General features: G+C 46.1%; 1 protein-coding gene across 1 annotated transcript in view; it reads left to right on the top strand.

Annotated features, from left to right (window-relative positions):
- LOC121550561 (spermatid perinuclear RNA-binding protein-like) overlaps nt 1-22979 on the top strand; it is a 76844-nt gene extending 53865 nt beyond the window's left edge. Inside the window, exons 18-20 of the mRNA XM_041862873.2 lie at nt 22571-22609; nt 22701-22825; nt 22955-22979. Coding sequence (XP_041718807.1) covers nt 22571-22609; nt 22701-22738 — 77 coding nt within the window. The 3' untranslated portion in view covers nt 22739-22825; nt 22955-22979. The remainder of the gene's footprint in view (nt 1-22570; nt 22610-22700; nt 22826-22954) is intronic.
- The last annotated feature ends 669 nt before the right edge of the window (nt 22980-23648 follow it).

Here is a 23648-nt window from a genome sequence, read left to right as displayed (position 1 = left end):
TGATGAAAACAAAAATGTATTTAATCAATTTTAGAATGAGGCTGTAACGTAACAAAATGTGAAAAAAGTCAAGGGTTCTGTGTACTTTCCGAATGCACTGTATATACACTACCGTTCAAAAGTTTGGGGTCACTTAGAAATGTCCTTGTTTTCCATGAAAACATACATGAAATGAGTTTGAATAGGAAATATAGCAAAATGCATAGGAAATGTTGTCATTGGCAAGGTTAGGAATAATTATTTTTCATTGAAATAATAATTGTGTCCTTCAAACTTTGCTTTCGTCAAAGAATCCACCATTTGCAGCAATTACAGCCTTGCATACCTTTTGGCATTCTAGTTGTCAATTTGTTAAGGAAATGTGAAGAGATTTCACCCCATGCTTCCTGAAGCACATCCCACAAGTTGGATTGGCTTGATGGGCACTTCTTACGTACCATACGGTCAAGCTGCAACCACAACAGCTCAATAGGGTTGAGATCCGGTGACTGTGCTGGCCACTCCATTATAGACAGAATACCAGCTGACTGCTTCTTCCCTAAATAGTTCTTGCATAGTTTGGAGCTGTGCTTTGGGTCATTGTCCTGTTGTAGGAGGAAATTGGCTCCAATCAAGCGCCGTCCCCAGGGTATGTCATGGCGTTGCAAAATGGAGTGATAGCATTCCTTCTTCAAGAACCCTTTTACCCTCTACAAATCTCCCACTTTACCACCACCAAAGCACCCCCAGACCATCACATTGCCCCCATCATGCTTGACAGATGGCATCAAGCACTCCTCCAGCATCTTTTCATTTGGTCTGTGTCTCACAAATGTTCTTCTTTGTGATCCGAACACCTCAAACTTCGATTCGTCTGTCCATAACACTTTTTTCCAATCTTCCTCTGTCCAGTGTCTGTGTTCTTTTGCCCATCTTAATCTTTTATTTTTATTGGCCAGTCTGAAATATGGCTTTTTCTTTGCAACTCTGCCTAGAAGGTCAGTATCTCGGAGTCACCTCTTCACTGTTGATGTTGAGACTGGTGTTTTGCGGGTACTATTTAATGAATCTGCCAGTTGAAGACCCGTGAGGCGTCTGTTTCTCAAACTAGACACTAATGTATTTGTTCTCTTGCTCAGTTGTGCACCGGGGCCTCCCACTCCTCTTTCTATTCTGGTTAGAGCCAGTTTGCGCTGTTCTGTGAAGGGAGTAGTACACAGCGTTGTACGAGATCTTCAGTTTCTTGGCAATTTCTCGCATGTAATTTCTCAGAACAAGAATAGAATGACGAGTTTCAGAAGAAAGTGATTTGTTTCTGGTCATTTTGGGCCTGTAATCAAACCCACAATTGCTGATGCTCCAAATACTCAACTAGTCTCAAGAAGGCCCGTTTTATTGCTTATTTAATCAGCACAACAACAACAGTTTTCAGCTGTGCTAACATAATTGCAAAAGGGTTTTCTAATGATCAATTAACCTTTTCAAATGATAAACTTGGATTAGCAAACACAATGTGCCATTGGAACACAGGACTGATGGTTGCTGATAATGGGCCTCTGTACGCCTATGTAGATATTCCATTAAAAATCAGCCGTTTCCAGCTACAATAGCCATTTACAACATTAACAATGTCTACACTGTATTTCTGATCAATTTGATGTTATTTTAATGGACAAAAAAATTGCTTTTCTTTCGAAAACAAGGACATTTCTAAGTGACCCCAAACTTTTGAACGGTAGTGTACATACATATGTGTACTGTCTATGGCTCTAGTGGAGACTAGATACTGTAAGCAAGTCATTATTGAATAGGCCTATTGAGTATGTTTACCAGTTTAAATGCTTTCAGCCTCTCCTTGCAGCTAGGATCATCCTGTCTGGAGTCACAGGTCAATGAAGATGCTGGGCTGTCAGTTTCTCGGGGGCATCATCGCAATCCTCCTGTTGGCCAGTGGCCCTAAGTGTAACAGGATCCTAACGTCCTGAAGGGCAAGGCTCTGTTCAAATACAATTTTTAGCGTGTGAAATAGCACTCCCAAGGCAAAGCACTCCCAAGGCAAAGCCTTTAACAGTGTTTTGTAAATATACACTCTGCTCCAAACCATTGAGAATGGAGAACTGAATGAGCCCAGAAGGGATGGTTTGGGAACAATCCTTATGAGTTGTGGCACAGTCAGCGTCTCCATCCCCTTACAACTCTATGATCACGTAGTTACCTTTTGGTTGGTCTTTTTTTCTGCCAAAATGGCCGACCGCAGTCAATTAATCACAATGCATCCTGGACCCAGATTAACCCTAGTCCTGGATTAAATTGTTCTCAATAGATTAATCTCGGTCTGGGAAAGTGGCCCGTAGAGTGTGTACAGGCCCACGCATTGATTTCTACTGTTGAGAGGCAGAGAGAGTAACAAGACTTGTCATATGGTTCCAGTCCAGACCAGCAGTGGTCTCCACTCCACCTAACAGCTCTCATGAGAACCCTCAGGACCCCATCAGCAGAGTTTAATTAGTAATTACAAACATAACCTCAGAGATTACCTAAACAATTTGCATTCAATCTCCATTTATTAGCACAGCAACACACCCGATTCAACTAATGTCAACTACTTGTCAAGGGCTTGACGATAAACTGAATTAATCTGCTGCTCTATGTTTGCTACATACTTCAGTCTGAGACTGCCATTGTTGAAGTCGTTTGTAGTGACGTTAAAATGAGGGATGTTGTACAAAACAATGTCGTAATTGATTGGATCATCTCTAACCGATCAGTATCAAAGCCTATGACACATTTTCAAAACGCTGCTTTACCCACGTGTCTTATGGCTCTGGCCCACCCCAACAGTTTCTGGGACCAATCAGAACTATTAGAATGTGTTTGCGTTCTAGAAATCGTTGGGGAGGTACTCAGATCCAGACTCATTGCGGAGAAGAAACTAACGTCCATGGGTGTGGCGTAGCGACTGGCTGGAGCAAGGAGTTTTGGGTAGGCAGGAGAATGTTATAGTGCTCTGCTGGACCCAATGCCTGCACACCTGGGAAAAGCACTGTTCCAAAATTATGTTTGGATGTAGAGTGTGTCAGCAGCCCCCTCTACTGGCCTTCAGCCTCAATATATGAACAGGGTCGTCAGTGGAGGTACCAGTTTAGGTTTCTCTGGCAGGCTGGTAGGTAGGTAGTTTTAAGGCCAGTATCCTCCCCTTGTCACACTGGGCTAGGGTAACAGTGCAAATAATTTTGATTTAGTATTGGTTAGTAACAGTCAGAGAGCAGTGGGCAGATGTAGTATCTTCTGTTTTTTAAAGACTGTCTAAATGTAACTTTGCATTCTGCATAATTCAGTCTTGTTGACTGCGAGAATGAAATAAATAAATCAAAATGTGCATATCATTTTACTGGAGGTGGGCTGCATACCAAGACACAAACTGCACAGTAGTGCATACTGGAAATATGCATAATGTGTGATAATGTTTTCAGTTTTCTTTTGGTATCTAGTAAAACAAAAACTTGGAAGTATAGGATTCACCTCATTGTATCCTGAAAATGTGTAGTAGGTTACAGTGGGTTCATTCCACAGTAATACATCACATCCACTAGATGGCTCTGGTTTTCTCCAGTTTAACTATTTAAATGTTTAACTGTTTTTTAATGTATTGAGACATCCATTATAACACTGCGTACGATACACAGTACAATACATGATCCTATCATCCCCATTTCAATGGATAGCATACAAAGTCTATTAACATCTTACTCTGATTAATGTTACTGTAGTAATATAAAGTCAGCAGTGAGTGAATGGGCTGCTTTGTTTTGCACTATAAATCACTAGCACTGTGTTGAGTTTATAAGAAGTCCTTTTATAACTGTCCAGTGAAAATCTCACTTTTCATATTATGTTAACACATACCCAAATAATGTTGTTGACTCATCCTACACTTATTATATATGAAAATATTATATTATTTGTGGCCAAAGCATAAATTGTAGAAAGAAGCTGCGAAATATGTAACTTTTTGGGCGACCTGACCAAATTCACATAGAAATGTCAGTTATAGATCTGTTATTCTCATTGAAAGCCAGTCTAACGTGGTAGATCCGTTCTATGTGCGGTATTTCTATGCTTCCCGTTCTGAAGTTTAGTTTTTGCGTCTTTTCCTTTCGGTTTTGTACACCAGCTTCAAACAGCTGAAAATACAATACATTTGGTTATTGAAAATATATTTCACAGCGGTTTAGATGGTACAATGTTTCTCTACACTTTTTGCTTGTATTGCTTGGTTTGTCACAAACTGAAATTAGGCGAACTGTTACAATTTTAGCAACCAGGAAATGGCAGAGCGATTTCTGCATTTTGCACCTTTAAATGGGAACTGCCTCCTAGAACCAACTTCTCTGGTTATAAATGGCCTATATGGCATCGATTTGAGTCAGAAACATTCATTCTAGTGTCCAAATTAACTACAAAGTGTAAATAGGATCATTTTGGTCATGAAGTCAGTCTCGTCCAAAACGAGATTTGGAAGTGAGTGTATCACGACGGGTATTGATGGGTTCGGTATGGATTACTTACATGGCCACTTTTGCCAATGATGTCCAATTGCCCAGAGACAAGGTGTGGTCCGCCCTCAGCTGCCATGTGTTGTGGACATGTTGTCAAGTCTGGAATGCACGCACACTTGCTCAGCATAGGAGTGAAAATGGGCTTCCATAAAGTTTGTGCAAACATCTAATGCATTCACAATATTGCTCAAGATGGCAAGGAATGGATTACATACAACAAACGTACGACATGATGGCTGTGACTGGTGTGTGGTGAGCGGCTAGCTAGCTATGATACGGTGATAGACCACTGACTAGACCACTGAGTGGCGCAGTGGTCTAAGGCACTGCATCGCAGTGCTAACTGTGCCACTAGAGATCCTGGTTCGAATCCAGGCTCTGTCGCAGCCGGCCGCGACCGGGAGACTCATGGGCGGCGCACAATTGGCCCAGCGTCGTCCAGGGTAGGGGAGGGAATGGCCGGCAGGGATGTAGCTCAGTTGATAGAGCATGGCGTTTGCAACGCCAGGGTTGTGGGTTCGATTCCCACGGGGGGCCAGTATAAAAATAAAACAAATGTATTCACTAACTGTAAGTCGCTCTGGATAAGAGCGTCTGCTAAATGACTAAAATGTAAATGTAAATGTAACTAGCTAAATACATAGCCTCTCCCCAAATCAAATCCAAATCAAATTTTCTTTGTCACATATACGTGTTTAGCAGATGTTTTTGCGGGTGTAGCGAAATGCTTGTGCTTCTAGCTCTGACAGTGCAGTAATATCTAACAAGTAATATCTAACAATTTCACAATTTATACCCAATACACACAAATCTAGTAAGGAATGGAATTTAAGAATATATACATATATGGACAAGCAATGACAGAGCGGCATGGACTAAGATACAGTAGAATATTATAGAATAGAATACAGTATATACATATGAGATGAGTAGTGCTAGATATGTAAACATTATTAAAGTGACTAGTGTTCCATTTCTTAAAGTGGCCAGCGATTTCAATAGGCAGCAGCAGCCTCTGTGCTAGTGATGGCTATTTAACAGTCTGATGGCCTTGAGATAGAAGCTGTTTTTCATTCACTCGGTACCAGCTTTGATGCACCTGTACTGACCTCGCCTTCTGGATGATAGTGGGGGTGAACAGGCAGTGGCTCGGGTGGTTGATGTCCTTGATGATCTTTTTGGCCTTCCTGTGACATCGGGTGTTGTATGTGTCTTGGAGGGCGGGTAGTTTGCCCCCGGTAATGCGTTCGGCAGACCGCACCACCCTCTGGAGAGCCCTGCGGTTGCGGGCGGTGCAGTTGCCGTACCAGGCGGTGATACAGCCCGACAGGATGCTCTCAATTGTGCATCTGTAAAAGTTTGTGAGGGTTTTAGGTGCCAAGCCAAATTTCTTCAGCCTCCTGAAGATGAAGAGGCTCTGTTGCACCTTCTTCACCACATTGTCTGCGTGGGTGGACCATTTCAGTTTGTCAGTGATGTGTACGCCAAGGAACTTGAAGCTTTCCACCTTCTCCACTGCGGTCCTGTCGATGTGGATATGGGGGTGCACCCTCTGCTGTTTCCTGAAGTCCACGATCATCTCCTTTGTTGACGTTGAGTGAGAGGTTATTTTCCTGGCAGCACACTCCGAGAGCCCTCACCTCCTCCCTTTAGGCGGTCTCGTCATTGTTGGTAATCAAGCCTACTACTTTTGTGTCGTCTGCAAACTTGATGATTGAGTTGGAGGCGTGCTTGGCCACGCAGTCATGGATGAACAGGAAGTACAGCAGGGGGCTGAGAACGCACCCTTGTGGGGCCCCAGTGTTGAGGATCAGCGAAGTGGAGATGTTGTTTCCTACCTTCACCACCTGGGGGCGGCCCGTCAGGAAGTCCAGGAACCAGCTGCACAGGGCGGGGTTCAGACCCAGGGCCTCGAGCTTAATGATGAGCTTGGAGGGTACTATGGTGTTGAATGCTGAGCTATAGTCAATGAACAGCATTCTTACATAGGTATTCCTCTTGTCCAGATGTGATAGGGCAGTATGCAGTGTGATGGCGATTGCATCGTCTGTAGATCTGTTGGGTCGGTAAGCAAATTGAAGTGGGTCTAGGGTGACAGGTAAGGTAGAGGTGATATGATCCTTGACTAGTCTCTCAAAGCACTTCATGATGACAGAGGTGAGTGCTACGGGGAGATATACATTTAGTTCAGTTACCTTTGCTTTCTTGGGTACAGGAACAATGGTGGCCATCTTGAAGCATGTGGGAACAGCAGACTGGGAAAGGGAGAGATTGAATGTGTCCATAAACACACCAGCCAGCTGGTCTTCTCATGCTCTGAGGACGCGGCTAGGGATGCCGTCTGGGCCGGCAGCCTTGCGGGAGTTAACATGCTTAAATGTCTTACTCATGTCGGAGATGGAGAAGCCACAGTCCTTGGTAGCGGGCTGCGTCGGTGGCACTGTGTTATCCTCAAAGCGGGCGAAGAAGGTGTTTAGCTTGTCTGGAAGCGAGACGTCGGTGTCGGCGACGTGGCTGGTTTTCCTTTTGTAGTCCGTGATTGTCTGTAGACCCTGCCACATACGTCTCGTGTCTGAGCCGTTGAATTGCGACTCCACTGTCACGGTTTCGGCCGAGGCTGCCTCTCTTCCTTGCTCGGGCAGGCTTCGGCGTTCGTCGTCTCCGGAATACTAGCTGCCACCGTTGTATGTTTCTGTGTTCGTTTGCTTTTGTCTGATTGTTGTTACACCTGTTATCGTTTAGTGTAATTAGTGTCCTATAAGTTCTCGTTGTGTTTGTCTAGTGTTGTGTGTGATTGTTTTACTGTCGTGCCGGTAGGCTGTATTTCTACTGTTTGCTCGGTTGAGCTATATCTCCATTGTTTGGAGTGTTTTTGTCGCACCTGTTAGTGCGCCCGTTATTTTCGCCTACGTGCGGAGTTTCGCCTCAGGGCGTTTGTTTGTGATTGTTTTTCGTGTGCATCAACTAAAGTCTGTTGGACTAACGTTCTGCGTCCTGCGCCTGATTCCACCACCACACCCACCTACATCTACCTTGACAGAATCACACACCATACTCGATGGAGTCAGCAGGAGCCGCAGCAGCACAGGCGACGTTGGAGGACAGGATCCGCGAACAAAATGACCAGATCCTGCGGATGGGGTCCGCACTGCAGGAGGTGATCACCACCATCCGAGGCTGGGAGACCCGAGGGACTCCTCCACCGCCATCCTCCCTGCCCGCACCATCGGCAGGTCAGCCCATTCCCGCTCCGGAACCCAGAGGAGTTCGGCTCTCGCTCCCGAGGGCCTACGATGGGACCGCGGCCGGGTGTCAGGGATTCCTTCTCCAGGTGGAGCTTTACCTGGCCACCGTGCACCCGGCGCCCTCGGGACACGAGAGCGTGTCCGCCCTGATCTCCTGCCTTTCCGGGAAGGCGTTGGAATGGGCCAACGCAGAGTGGAGGAGAATCGACGCGAACACCATCACCTACGACGAGTTCTCCCGCCGCTTCAGGGCGGTGTTTGACCATCCCCCGGGAAGCGGCGGGGAGCGTCTGGTCTGCCTCCGGCAGGGGAAGAGGAGTGCCCAGGAGTTCGCCTTGGAATTCCGTACTCTAGCGGCGGATGCAGGGTGGCATGAGCGGGCTCTCATCGATCACTACCGATGTAGTCTACGCGAGGACGTCCGTAGGGAGCTGGCCTGTAGGGACACCAGCCTCTCGTTCGGCCAGTTGGTCGACATGTCCATCAGGCTGGATACCCTGCTAGCTACCCGCGGACGTCCCGAGGGGGGTCCGTCCATTTCATCCTCCAGCGCTTCCGAGCCGTGCCCCATGGAGCTCAGGGGCGCTGGCGCTAGAGAGAGGAGGGGTCGGCTTACGAGGGGGTCCATCTCCTGCACCAACTGTGGTCGGGGAGGACACACCGCGGCTAGGTGCTGGGGATGGCCTCCTAGGGGAGAGGACGACAGGTCCCGCACTGGGGAGTCCTTCCAGGTGAGTAGGCGCCCCACTCACCCAGAGCTCTCTGTTGCACATTTCTGTATACCTGGGCGTTTTCCACAGGTAGCACCTCATTCCCAGCATAAGGCGCTGGTAGATTCAGGCGCGGCTGGGAATTTTGTTGATAAGAAGTTTTGCTTAGCCTTAGGGATTCCCCTTCTCCCAGTTGACGTTCCCTTCCCCGTTCATGCCCTAGATAGCCGTCCGTTGGGGGCGGGCTTGATCAGGGAGGTCACTGCGCCACTTAGGATGTGTGCGCAGGGGGGTCATCAGGAGATGATCCAGCTATTTCTGATCGACTCGCCTGCGTATCCGGTGGTGCTGGGCATGCCCTGGTTGAGTACCCATAACCCATCTATTTCGTGGCAGGAGAGGGCTCTGATGGAGTGGTCTGCCCAGTGTGTAGGTCGATGTTTAGGCGTTTCCGTAGGGGCTACCTCGGTGGAGAGTCCAAACTAGGTGCCCGCATTGCACGTTCCCCCTGAGTATGGGGATTTGGCTATTGTGTTCAGTAAGTCGAGGGCGACGCAGTTGCCTCCCCATAGGCAGGGAGATTGTGCGATAGACCTCCAGGCAGGAGCTGCGCTCCCACGGAGCCATGTGTATCCTCTGTCTCAGGAGGAGAAGAGAGCTATGGAGACGTACATAGACGAATCTCTGAGACAAGGATACATACGGCCCTCCACTTCCCCTGCGTCCTCGAGTTTCTTTTTGTGAAGAAAAAGGATGGAGGATTACGCCCGTGCATTGATTACCGTGGTCTCAATCAGATCACGGTGAAGTACAGTTATCCACTCCCGCTGATTGCGACCATGACGGAGTCATTGCACGGGGCGCGTTTCTTCACTAAATTAGATCTCAGGAGCGCGTACAACTTGGTGCGCATTAGGGGGGGCGATGAATGGAAGACAGCCTTTAGTACCACCTCGGGCCATTACGAGTATCTTGTCATGCCATACGGGTTGATGAACGCTCCTTCAGTTTTCCAATCCTTCGTGGATGAGATCTTCAGGGACATGCAGGGGGTGGTCGTGTACATCGATGACATTCTCGTGTACTCGCCTACCCGAGTCGAGCATGTGGCCCTGGTGCGCCGAGTGTTGCGGAGACTGTTGGAGCACGACCTGTATGTCAAGGCAGAGAAGTGTCTGTTCTTCCAGGAGTCGGTCTCCTTTTTGGGTTATCAGTTGTCTGCGTCAGGGGTGAAGATGGAGGTAGACTGGGTGTCAGCCGTGCGTAATTGGCTAACGCCAACCACTGTGAAGGAGGTGCAGCAGTTTTTGGGGTTTGCGAATTATTACCGGAGGTTTATCCGGGGTTTTGGACAGGTGGCAGCTCCCATAACGTCTCTTTTGAAGGGGGGTCCGGTGCGTCTGCAGTGGTCAGCCGAGGCGGACAGGGCGTTTGGGAGGCTGAAGGACCTGTTTACCTCGGCTCCGGTGCTGGCGCATCCGGATCCCTCTTTGCCATTTCAGGTAGAGGTGGACGCGTCAGAGGCCGGTATAGGAGCCGTGCTGTCGCAACGGTCCGGCGCGCCACCTAAACTCCGCCCCTGTGCTTTTTTATTCCAAGAAGCTCAGTCCGGCGGAGCGAAACTATGACGTGGGGGACAGGGAGCTGTTAGCCGTGGTACAGGCCCTAAAGGTGTGGAGGCACTGGCTTGAGGGGGCTCAACACCCTTTCCTCATTTTGACGGACCACCGTAACCTGGAGTACATCCGGGCAGCGAGGAGGCTGAACCCTCGCCAGGCGAGGTGGAATATGTTTTTGACCCGGTTCACATTTAAGATCACGTACATCCCTGGGTCACAGAACGGTAAGGCAGACGCACTGTCTCGGCGGTATGACACGGAGGAGAGGTCCGTGGAGCCCACTCCCATACTGCCGGAGTCGTGTCTGGTGGCACCGGTAGTGTGGGAGGTCGATGCTGAACTCGAGCGGGCGTTACGCACCGACCCTAGTCCACCTCAATGCCCGGAGGGTCGGAAGTACGTTCCGCTCGAGGTTCGGGATCGATTGATTTATTGGGCTCACACGTCACCCTCCTCTGGACACCCTGGTATCGGCCGGACAGTGCACTGTCTTAGTGCCAAGTACTGGTGGCCCACGTTGGCGAGGGATGTGAGGGTTTATGTTTCCTCCTGCTCGGTGTGCGCCCAGTGTAAGGCGCCTAGACATCTGCCTAGGGGTAAGTTACTACCCCTGCCCGTTCCACAACGACCATGGTCTCACCTCTCGGTGGATTTCCTCACTGACCTTCCTCCTTCACAGGGGAATACCACTATACTGGTCGTTGTGGACCGGTTTTCTAAGGCCTGTCGTTTGCTCCCTATGCCGGGCCTTCCTACTGCCCTGCAAACCGCGAAGCACTATTCACCCATGTGTTCCGGCACTACGGGGTACCCGAGGATATTGTGTCTGATCGAGGTCCCCAATTTACCTCCAGAGTCTGGAGAGCGTTTATGGAGCGGTTGGGGGTCTCGGTGAGCCTCACCTCGGGTTACCACCCGGAGAGTAATGGGCAGGTGGAACGCGTGAACCAGGATGTGGGTAGGTTTCTTAGAACATACTGCCAGGACCGGCCGGAGGAGTGGGCAAGGTACGTTCCCTGGGCCGAAATTGCCCAGAATTCCCTACGCCATTCCTCCACTAACCTAACCCCTTTCCAATGTGTGTTAGGTTACCAGCCGGTTCTGGCACCTTGGCAGCAGAGCCAGATCGAGGCTCCTGCGGTGGATGAGTGGGCGTGGCGCTCGGAGGAGACATGGAACGCTGCACACGTCCACCTGCAGCGGGCCCTCCGTCGTCATAAGGCGAGCGCCGATCTCCACCGCAGTGAGGGACCGGTGTACGCACCTGGTGATCGAGTCTGGCTCTCTACCAGAAACCTGCCCCTCCGCCTGCCCTGTCGGAAACTGGGTCGGCGGTTTGTAGGGCCATTTAAAGTCCTGAGAAGGTTGAACGAGGTGTGTTACAAATTACAACTACCTGTTGAGTATAAAAGTATTAACCCCTCGTTCCATGTGTCTCTTCTCAGGCCGGTGGTAGCTGGCCCACTCCAAGAAAGTGAGATCAGGGAGACTCCTCCGCCCCCATTGGACATCGAGGGGCACCGGCGTACTCCGTGCGGTCCATCTTGGATTCGAAACGTCGGATGGGGGTCTCCAATATCTAGTGGAGTGGGAGGGGTACGGCCCGGAGGAACGGTGCTGGGTGCCGAGGAGAGACATTTTGGACCCGTCTCTCCTGACGGAATTCCATCGTGGGCACCCGACGCACCCTGCTCCGCGTCCTCCTGGTCGTCCCCGAGGCCGGAGTCGGCGCACGTCTGGAGCCGCGCGTCAAGGGGGGGGTACTGTCACGGTTTCGGCCGAGGCTGCCTCTCTTCCTTGCTCGGGCAGGCTTCGGCGTTCGTCGTCTCCGAATACTAGCTGCCACCGTTGCATGTTTCTGTGTTCGTTTGCTTTTGTCTGATTGTTGTTACACCTGTTATCGTTTAGTGTAATTAGTGTCCTATAAGTTCTCGTTGTGTTTGTCTAGTGTTGTGTGTGATTGTTTTACTGTCGTGCCGGTAGGCTGTATTTCTACTGTTTGCTCGGTTGAGCTATATCTCCATTGTTTGGAGTGTTTTTGTCGCACCTGTTAGTGCGCCCGTTATTTTCGCGTACGTGCGGAGTTTCGCCTCAGGGCGTTTGTTTGTGATTGTTTTTCGTGTGCATCAACTAAAGTCTGTTGGACTAACGTTCTGCGTCCTGCGCCTGATTCCACCACCACACCCACCTACATCTACCTTGACATCCACTTTCTCTATACTGATGTTTTGCCAGTTTACTTGCCTTGCGGAGTGAGTAGCTACACTGTTTGTATTCTACCATATTCCCAGTCACCTTGCCATGGTTAAATGTGGTGGTTCGCGCTTTCAGTTTCGCGCAAATGCTGCCATCTATCCACGGTTTCTGGTCAGGGTAGGTTTTAATAGTCACAGTTAGCACAACATAACCTATACACTTCCTGATAAACTCAGTCACCGTTTCAGTGTATTCGTCTAAATTATTTTCGCAAGCTACCCGGAACATATCCCAGTCCGCGTGATCAAAACAATCTTGAAGTGTGGATTCCGATTGGTCAGACCAGCGTTGAATAGTCCTTAGCACGGGTACTTCCTGTTTGAGTTTCTGCCTATAGGAAGGGAGGAGAAAAATTGAGTCGTGGTCAGATTTGCCGAAAGGAGGGCGGGGGAGGGCCTTATAACCATCCCGGAAGTTTGAATGGCAATGGTCAAGGATTTTAGCAGTGCGAGTACAACAGTCGATATGTTGATAGAACCTCGGCAGCCTAGTCCTCAAATAAGCTTTGTTAAAATCCCTGGCTACAATAAATGGAGCCTCAGGATATGTGGTTTCCAGTTTGCATAGTCCAGTGAAGTTCTTTGAGGGCCGTCGTGGTATCGGCTTGAGGAGGGATATACACGGCCGTGACTATAACCGAAGAATATTCTCTTGAGAGATAATACGGTCGGCATTTGATTGTGAGGTATTCTAGGTCGGGTGAACAAAAGGACTTGAATTCCTGTATGTTACTACAATTACACCATGAGTCGTTAATCATGAAACACACACCTCCGCCCTTCTGCGGTGAGATATTTATTCCTGTCTGCACAATGAACTGAGAACCCATCTGGCTGGACCGATTTCGACAGAATATCCCGAGAGAGCCATGTTTCCGTGAAACAAAGTATGTTACAGGCCTTGATGTCTCTCTGGAAAGAAATCCTTGCCCTGAGCTCGTCGAGCTTGTTAACCAGAGACTGAACATTAGCGAGTAATATACTTGGAAGCGGAGGGTGGTGTGTGCGTCTCCTAAGTCGAACCAGCAGGCCGCTCCGAGTGCCTCTCCTCCGCGGGCAATGTTTTGGGTCAGCCGCTGGAATCAGTTCAATTGCCCTGGGGAGATTAAACAAAGGATCTGCTTCGGGAAAGTCGTATTCCTGGTCATAATGCTGGTGAGTTACCGCCATTCTGATATGCAATAGTTTTTCCCGGCTGTATGTAATGATACAAAACACTTTCTGAGCTAATAATGTAAAAAAAATTATACATAAAAAAACAAAATACCACAAAGTTTCCTAAGAGTTAGTCACGAGGCCGCCATTCTCGTCGGCGCCTACAAACTATTAGGTTTCAGGTCTCTCCAGAAATGTTAGATCGGGTTCAAGTCTGGGCTCTGGCTGGGCCACTCAAAGACATTCAGAGACTTGTCCCGAAGCCACTCCTGCATTGTCTTGGCTGTGTGCTTAGGGTCGTTGTCCTGTTGGAAGGTGAACCTTCACCCTAGTCTGAGGTCCTGAGCGCTCTGGAGCAGGTTTTCATCAAGGATCTCTCTGTACTTTACTCCGCTCATCTTTTCCTCGATCCTGACTAGTCTCCCAGTCCCTGCCACTGACAAACATCCCCACAGCATGATGCTGCCACCACCACGCTTCACCGTAGTGATGGTGCCAGGTTTCTTCCAGACGTGACACTTGGCATTCAGGCCAAAGAGCTCAATCTTGGTTTCATCAGACCGGAGAATCTTGTTTCTCATGTTCTGAGAGTCCTTTAAGTGCCTTTTGGCAAACTCCAAGAGGGCTGTCATGTGCCTTTTACTGAGGAATGGCTTCCGTCTGGCCACTCTACCATAAAGGCCTGATTGGTGGAGTGCTGCAGAGATGGTTGTCCTTCAGGAAGTTTCTCCCATCTCCACAGAGAAACTCTAGAGCTCTGTCAGAGTGACCATCGGGTTCTTGGTCACCTCCCTGACCAAGGCACTTCTCCCCCGATTGCTCAGTTTGGCCGTGCGGCCAGCTCTATAAAGAGTTGTGGTGGTTCTAAACGTCTTCCATTTAAGAATGATGGAGCCAATTGTGTTCTTGGGGACCTTCAATGCTGCAGACATTTTTTCTACCCTTCCGCAGATCAGTGCTTCGACACAATCCTGTCTCGTGGCTCTACAGATAATTCCTTCGACCTCATGGCTTGGTTTTTGCTCTGACATGCACTGTCAACTGTGGGACCTTATATAGACAGGTGTGTGCCTTTCCAAATGATGTCAAATCAATTGAATTTACCACAGGTGGACTCCAATCAAGTTGTAGAAACATCTCAAGAATGATCAATGGAAACAGGATGCACCTGAGCTCAATTTCGAGTCTCATAGCAAAGGGTTTGAACACTTATGTAAATAAGGTATTTCTGTTTTTGCTTTTGTCATTATGGGCTATTGTGTGTAGATTGCTGAGGATTTGTATTTATTTCATCAATTTTAGAATAAGACTAGCGTAACAAAATGTGGAAAAGTCAAGGGGTCTGAATACTTTCCGAAGGCACTGGATACACAGGGTACCAGTACCGAGTCAATGTGTAGGGGTACGAGGTAATTGAGGTAGATATGTACATATTGGTAAGGGTAAAGTGACCAGGGAACAGGAAAGATAAAACAGTAGCAGCAGCGTATGTAATGAGTCAAAAGAGTTGCAAAGAGCTAATTGTGGCTCAGGGATAGAAGCTGTTCAGGGTCCTGTTGGTTCCAGACTTGGTGCATCGGCACCACTTGCCGTGCGTAGCAGAGAGAACAGTCTGTGACTTGGGTGGCTGGAGTCTTTGACAACTTTTAGGGCATTCCTCTGACACCACCTGGTATAGAGGTTATGGATGGCAGAGAGCTCGGCCCCAGTGGTGTACTGGGCCTTACGCACTACCCTCTGTAGCGCCTTGCGGTCGGATGCCAAGCAGTTGCCATACCAACGGTGATGCAGCCAGTCAAGAGGCTCTCAATGATGCAGCTGTAGAACTTTATGAGGATCTGAGAGCCCATGCCAAATCTTTTCAGCCTCCTGAGGAGGAAGAGGCATTGTTGTGCCTTCTTCACGACTGTGTTGGTGTTTGTGGACCATGTTAATTCCTTTTTAACATTTTTAATTTCACCTTTATTTAACCAGGTAAGCCAGTTGAGAACAAGTTCTCATTTACAACTGCGACCTGGCCAAGATAAAGCAAAGCAGTGCGATAAAAACAACAACACAGAGTTACATATGGGGTAAAAAAACATAAAGTCAACAAAAAAGAATACAACAGAAAATATACAGTGTGTGCAAATGTAGCAAGTTATGGAGGTAAGGCAATAAATAGGCTATAGTGCAAAATGATTACAATTAGTATTAACACTGGAATGCTAGATGTGCAAGCGATTATGTGCAAATAGAGATACTGGGGTACAAATGAGCAAAATAAATAACAATATAGGGATGAGGTAGTTGGGCGGGCTAATTTCAGATGGGCTGTGTACAGGTGCAGTGATCGGTAAGGTGCTCTGACAACTGATGCTTAAAGTTAGTGAGGGAGATAAGTGTCTCCAGCTTCAGAGATTTTTGCAATTTGTTCCAGTCATTGGCAGCAGAGAACTGGAAGGAATTGCGGCCAAAGGAGGTGTTGGCTTTGGGGATGACCAGTGAGATATACCCGCTGGAGCGCAGACTACGGGTGGGTGTTGCTATGGTGACCAATGAGCTAAGATAAGGCGGGGATTTGCCTAGCAGTGATTTATAGATGGCCTGGAGCCAGTGGGTTTGGCGACGAATATGTAGTGAGGACCAGCCAACAAGAGCGTACAGGTCACAGTGGTGGGTATTATATGGGGCTTTGGAGACAAAACGGATGGCACTGTGATAGACAACATCCAATTTGCTGAGTAGAGTGTTGGAGGCTATTTTGTAAATGACATCGCCGAAGTCAAGGATCGGTAGGATAGTCAGTTTTACGAGGGCATGTTTGGCAGCATGAGTGAAGGAGGCTTTGTTGCGAAATAGGAAACCGATTCTAGATTTAACTTTGGATTGGAGATTCTTAATGTGAGTCTGGAAGGAGAGTTTACAGTCTAACCAGACACCTAGATATTTGTAGTTGTCCACATACTCTAGGTCAGACCCGTCGAGAGTAGTGATTCTAGTCGGGTGGGCGGGTGCAAGCAGCGTTCGGTTGAAGAGCATGCATTTAGTTTTACTAGTGTTTAAGAGCAGTTGGAGGCTACTGAAGGAGTGTTGTATGGAATTGAAGCTCGTTTGGAGGTTTGTTAACACAGTGTCCAATGAAGGGCCAGATGTATACAAAATGGTGTCGTCTGCGTAGAGGTGGATCTGAGAGTCACCAGCAGCAAGAGCGACGTCATTGATATACACAGAGAAAAGAGTCGGCCCAAGAATTGAACCCTGTGGCACCCCCATAGAGACTGCCATAGGTCCAGACAACAGGCCCTCCGATTTGACACATTGAACTCTATCTGAGAAGTAGTTGGTGAACCAGGCGAGGCAGTCATTTGAGAAACCCGGATTGATGATTAGTTGTCCAGGACATACATTTAAATGTGTACTGTTGGGGGGTACTCAAGGACTGGAGTTGGAAACACTGTTCTAGGGCAACAAGTAATGACAGAAGAGAAAAGAAGCTGCATATATGTAATTATAGACAAGTTGACTAAGAAATAGCCAACCAACAGTGTCAGAAATTATAAACAGAAACCGGCCTATCTAGAATTTTTTTTAAAGAATCCTGCATCCCCCCAAAAATCGTTACGGCATATCTGACTGTACAGCACATTTTCTATATTTGCAGGTTAGGGTCAGGTGCGGGCATCAGATTTTCACTTTACCACATAAAGTAGGGTGGTTGCGGATGGGTTATTAGCAATTGCGGGCGGGTGCGGGTGAACAAACAGCTGACCACGCTCATCACTAGTATGTACCGGTATATATGTATTTATGTGCGGGCACGCATGCATGAATCATGTTCCATTCCACACATGAATTCGACTACCAAACAATATACCAAACATTAGGAACACCTTCCTAATATTGAGTTACACCCCCCACCCCCCTTTTGCCCTCAGAACAGCCTCAATTCGTCGGGGCATGTACTCTACAAGGTGTCTAAAGAGTTCCACAGGGATGCTGGCTCATGATGACTCCAATGCTTCCCACAGTTGTGTCAAGTTGACTGGATGTCCTTTGGGTGGTGGCTCATTCTTGATACACATGGGAAACTGTTGAGCGTGAAAAACCCAGCAGCGTTGCAGTTCTTGATACAAACCCGTGCTCCTGGCACCTACTACCATACCCAGTTGAAAGGTACTTAAATCCTTTGTCTTGCCATTCACCCTCTGAATGGCACACATACACAATCCACTTCTAAATAGTTTCAAGGCTTAAAAATCCTTCTTTAACCTTAAATCATTATTTAACCTGTCCCCTCCCCTTCATCTACACTGATTGAAGTGGATTTAACAAGTGACATCAATACAGGATCATAGCTTTGAACTGAAGTCACCTGGTTAGTGTATGTCATGGAAAGAGCAGGTGTCCTTAATGTTTTGTACACTTACTGTATTTAGGCTACTGTTCCCTGAGAGTGAGTTCCTCTTACTGGATGTCTACATGTTTACTATGATAAATCCCTGTTCTCATCTCACTCTACTCTATTGAGTTACAGCACCAAGGCTTCAGAAGAACTGCATTGCCTGCCATATGTTATAGTCTGGTCTACAGTAAAGGATAATGTCTTGGGTAATGGCAATCCATAGCATTTCCATAGGCTCCCACAGCATGAATCCATCATGACATGTGATGTGGGAGGGAGATGAGCTGATGAAATATTACAGTAGCCTGTCTTCCGGCGCCCACACCCACGTATCCTACCATCTACAATAGTGTCACATAGATTACAATCCTGCTCTTTTCAATGACTACCTGTTGCTCCTTTATTGATGTTCTGTTTATGTGGACCAGCAACACATCTTTGAATAATAGATGGGGCTGGCTCCATCTTGTGCAGCAACTCTGGGTTGATCAAAGCAAGTGGAGAGGATCCAGAGTGTTAAGTCTAAAGCTCAACACTTCTCAGCTCAATTCTTATCCTACACTCAGACTTCACGTCATATTTATTTTTCGGCTTAAGGAGGGATTCCTTGTCTTTAAAATTGTTTTATTATAAATCCGTGTCTGTTTGCATTTGGGAGATAAAACCGTCTTGTTTGGCAGGGTTCCCTGAAAGTACTGAGGAAGTGGATGAGGGCTGGCAGACTGGGCTGAGAGACACAACAATCGTGCTTACTGGCCGAGAGTACTTAGCACCTCTGAACGTAATTTGAGAACCGAGTGTGCATGTTGAATCAGCGTGAAAAATGTCAGCAGTCATACATCTAATACATCTACAGCGGGTGGTTCCTAAAACACTGCGCTCTAAACGATCAGCAGACGAACGCTAGAGACACATTCGGTGCGATGTGTGCGAGCGTTTATAATAATGTTAATCTACTTTTCTATTCATTTTCATTTAATCTCAAGGACACCTTCACTCAATAATCGACCCCCTACATTGCACCTAACATGCTTCTTTGCCATATCACGTGTCTTCAGAACTGTAAAAAGAAATGTCGTGATTTTGCCCGGTCATTCCACATTAATAAGACACTGTGTATAGGGGTCAGCCTGCAGTGGGAGGGCTATAGTAACTGTAGTTAGCATGTAGTCATGTAGCCTCCGGCAGAATGCACTGTACTGCCTGGCTGCAGCAGGTTCACATCAGAGACGAAATCCCTGTTGGCTATTGAAGTTGAAAACCCTGTTGGCTATTCCTGTGTACTGAGGGAACCTCCACATTAAGTGGGCATAAAAGACAAACTTACCCTAGATTGCGTCTCACTCACTCACTCACTCACTCACACACTCACTCACACACACACACACAGCTGCCAGAACCTCAGTTCCCTTCTAGATTAGATAAAGGGTCAAACCAACAAGAAAGAAAGCAAGAAAAGAATGACAGGAAGAAAGGGTAATAAACAAAGAACTGCCTGTACTGCTGAAGGAATTCACATTTTCCATATTGGAGGTTCCCACCAACCACAGCCCGTCCCTTCCATGGGCCGTGGCTCAGGCATGGATCAGGTTGGTGGCTTCCAGCGATCCAGCCAGCCTGCCAGTGTTCTTTGGCCATGATAATCATCAATGTTTATGTTCCGTCTGTTTCTGGCCTGGGTTATCAGGGCCTGACAGACACTCCAACATAGTTACCTCACAACGATTAGTGCACCACTGTACCTCTATATCAACACACTGTGTGCGTGTAAGAGAGAAACACTCCAGGTAGCTGTATGTGTGTGTGGTCAGAGCCCCTGCCATGTCAGGTCAGGATCAATATAGATTGCTCCAGCTCTGGCACCAGCTACATTTCCGGGCAATAGCCAAGAATAACTATCAGCATGAAAAAAGCATTTCCTCCCTCCTTCACATCACCCAGGTTCCAGGGATAGCTGTACTTAGTGATGCTATCTCACTTCCTGTACTATACGGCCACACAACCCCAGTAGAACCCAAGCCAAGATAATTCCCACGCTAAGTTTAAAGATGCACTATGCAGAAATCGATCGCCCATTTCCTGGTTGCTAAAATTCTAATAGTTTGCTTAATTTCAGTTTATGTGACAGGAAAAGCAAGTGTTGTGTAGTGAATCATTGTACCATCTGTGAAAAATATTTTCCATAACCAAACATATTGTATTTTCAGCTGTTTGAAGCTGGTGTACAAATCCAAAAGTAAAAGACTCAAAAACTAAACTTAAGAACGTGAAGCATAGAAATTGCGCACATAGAACAGATTTACCATTTTAGACTTGCTTTCCATGAGAATGACAGCTCTATAACACAAATTTCTATGTGAATTTGGTCGGGGTCACCCAAAAAGTTACATATTGCAGCTTTAAAGCATCATTCATACTGAAATGCTTTAATCAGAAATGAACGAAGAATTGTTTGGAGTAATTACTCTTGAGGGAGTATGTATTCTCCATCGGATATTGTGCCTGTGTGACAGTCAGACTAAGACCATGAAGGAAAATTTGGTGAAACTTGATCCAGTGATGTTATAGTGTCAGGGGTATTCAAATCCTACCCTGGTGGTCCAGAGTACTGCTGGTTATCTGTTCTATGTGATAATTAATTGCACCCACCTGGTTTCCCATGTATAAATCAGTCCCTGATTAGAGGGGAAGAATGGAAAAAAAAGCAGTGGAACTGGCTCCGAGGTCGAGATTTTAATTATAGGGTTATAGCGTGAAGATTTAAGAAAAGCGTTTGACTCATTGCCCACAATGCTAAAGAAAATACATTTTTTTTTGGTCAAAATACACTCCAGTAGGTAACTTCACATTTAATCAATGGTTGCAGAATACAATCACAATCAAAATGGTAATCAGCAATTGTCAGCAAATACATACAATACTTATCATCACATGAGGTACAGTCCCCAACACGTGAGGTACAGAATATTTGTTGAAGAGCTGAGATTGCTTTTCACATTGGGAAATATATTTTAGTTAAAATGTGCAATTAAACATCAGTTGTGGTGGTTCTAATGGTGGCAGTAAAGCGAAAGTCTCATTCCTTTTCAATAAATGCATAATGAACTAGTTGTTCAGTTACATGTTCATTAAAAACACAACCCCAGGGAAAATTGTATATTTCATGAAATTTGATCATTATCTCTCCTCTGTACTCTTCAGAATGAATCATCATAAATCCCTTGTCAGAATGCAAACAACAGTTGCCATTGTGGTGTTGGTCAATGTTGGATTGAGGGGGGAGCAAAGGAGAGTCTTGCTGTTCCAATCAAAATACATTACAACCCCCCACCCCAACCCTCAACCCCCACCCGACCCCTCCTCCCAAATACTGCTCCAAATTTGGCACTGCGGTTCGGGTCTCCGTGAAACACCAGGTCCCCTGAGATCACCGCTGTAGCTTTTGATTCTGATCCGATTCTGACAACACTACTATTTTCCCACAGGAAAAAACATGCTCTTTGACATAACATGTTTTGTTTTACAACATCAAAGCCTAAAGGAACTTACGTGAGTGGGAATCTGAACTATATAATGTGCTGATTGTGGCGCATTAAGGAACGTGCTCAACAAAATATGAGAGGAGGACATACAGTATGCCATAATGCACAAGTTAGGAAGGGTCACTTGGAAATCAATATGCAAGGTCATCCTCAACATTAACCATTGCGATTTCAAACATACAGTATCTTCAGCAATTCCAAGAGACTTGCAACATGCTGCTAACGTCTTGGACAAGTGCAAAATGTGAGACTTCTCTGCATGGCTGATTACACAAAAAGATAAAGTACATTGAGTACTGTACTATCCCATTTGAAGGGCATTCATGTTATCTCAAAATAAAACAAACACTCATGTTTATGGTCATGTGAGCGCAATAGAAGACACACTTCACGCTCACATTCTAGAACAGTCATGTGGGCCAAATAAACGACAACTACTCTCCAATCAGATACAGATAGATATCACATGCACATAATGCAGTTTACCAATGGGCTTGTGTCAGATAACCAAGAAGAGCCCTTTTGTAATACCACTACTGATATGTTTTCATTGTCTTGAGAATAGTTGGGAGAGGACAGACTTGTATTGCACAGACAGACAGAGAGACAGACATACAGCAGCATGTGGAGACTGGAGAGGGAAACAAGCCCTACAAGCAGCCCCCCTGAGGAAAAACAGACCTTTCCAAATATTCCTAAAAGTCAGAATAAATTCACACTCTTTAAAAGGTTTCTAACATAGAGACCAATAAAAAATATATCTGTTCTCTTGAACTACACTCTAAAAATTAGGGGTTCAACAAGGCTTCTTCTAAGATCCTCAAGAGTTCTTCGAAGAACCTTGGCACGGAAAACTGCCCCCAAAAGGTTCTTCCAAGAACCCCATAGGAGGTGGGGTTCATCGAGGAACCTCCTTAGGTGGTGGGGGTTCTTGCTGGAACCTAACTGCCCAACTGAAACATTTGGATTTCAATTTGAAAGGACAGCAGGTACAGGCACTCAACTGAACAATGTAAACATTTCCTCAATTTAAGGTAAGGTTTGTCCCTTATATGATCTAAATTGATATTGTTTTATGATGATACCATCTATCTTTTCATATGTGCAAACTTTCTAAAACAGAAAATGGACACAATTCTATGGATATCAATCATCAAAGAGGTAAGAATGTGTATGGTATAAGAATATGTTGAAGGCTAGCTGTATTGGGTGCAGATGACTGAACTGCTCACTTTTGTGTCTGTGTCTGCAGGTATACAGACGAGGAGGCATACAAAGGTATGCAATTAGTAATGGTATGTTGTGCAGATCCCATGTACTATCCTCCTCCCTTACCTCTTCAATGAAAATTTCATCGGCCTCTACATTATGGACAAGGTATGTGTATGAAACCATTATCAAAACAATTTTTTAAATTCACATTTACCACAAAAAAACAGGATATGAATACTGTCGTGTGCATGTTTTGTTAAGCATCTGTATAATTACAATTTTGTGGCTTCACAGACTTCACCCTCCCTACACCTCTGATGAATATAACAAGAAACCTGTTCGATCACCATGCACTGCAAAATAATTCTGGCTATGGATACAGAGAACATCAACACGCCAGAGGATATACCCATTGGACTTAGGGCTCTGCTGGGAGTTTACCTCATATTTAGATGTGTTAATTCTGCTTTGCCACTAAAATCATAATAAACACTGACAACTAAAATATTGTTTTATTGTTATGTGTATTAATAATAATAATAATAATAATAGATCCTTTGAGGATCCATTAAAATTGGTTATTTGAAGAACTTAAAGGGGTTCCTCCACAGTTTCAATTTGAAGAACCCCTAAAGGATACTCCAGAAACCTTTTACTTTTAGTGTGTACTAAGGTCTTTCCCGGAAAGGTGAAATTAATGAAAATATGACCTAAAGGAAATATAATATGCTATTTACACAACATCATCAATGGTTATAATGTTAAGAAAATTGTGTAGGCTATAGGCAAAAAAACTGCTTTCAGGAGCATTATCCTAAAATTAGTATTGATCATCTCACCCACCTCTCACTGGCTGAAATACCATCATGCATATACAATTTCTGAAATAATCTTGTAAAAAACCCAATCATTATTCTAGATTATCCTGGGGTATCAAGTCATAACACCACAGTTAAGCACTATTCTTGCAACAGATATTTAAAAAAAA

The sequence above is a fragment of the Coregonus clupeaformis genome, chromosome 18, assembly GCF_020615455.1.
Source record: "Coregonus clupeaformis isolate EN_2021a chromosome 18, ASM2061545v1, whole genome shotgun sequence".
In the NCBI taxonomy this organism is placed as follows: Eukaryota; Metazoa; Chordata; class Actinopteri; order Salmoniformes; family Salmonidae; genus Coregonus; species Coregonus clupeaformis.
The sequence above is the reverse complement of the archived record's forward strand: the minus strand, read 5'-3'. Positions and strand labels throughout refer to the sequence as shown.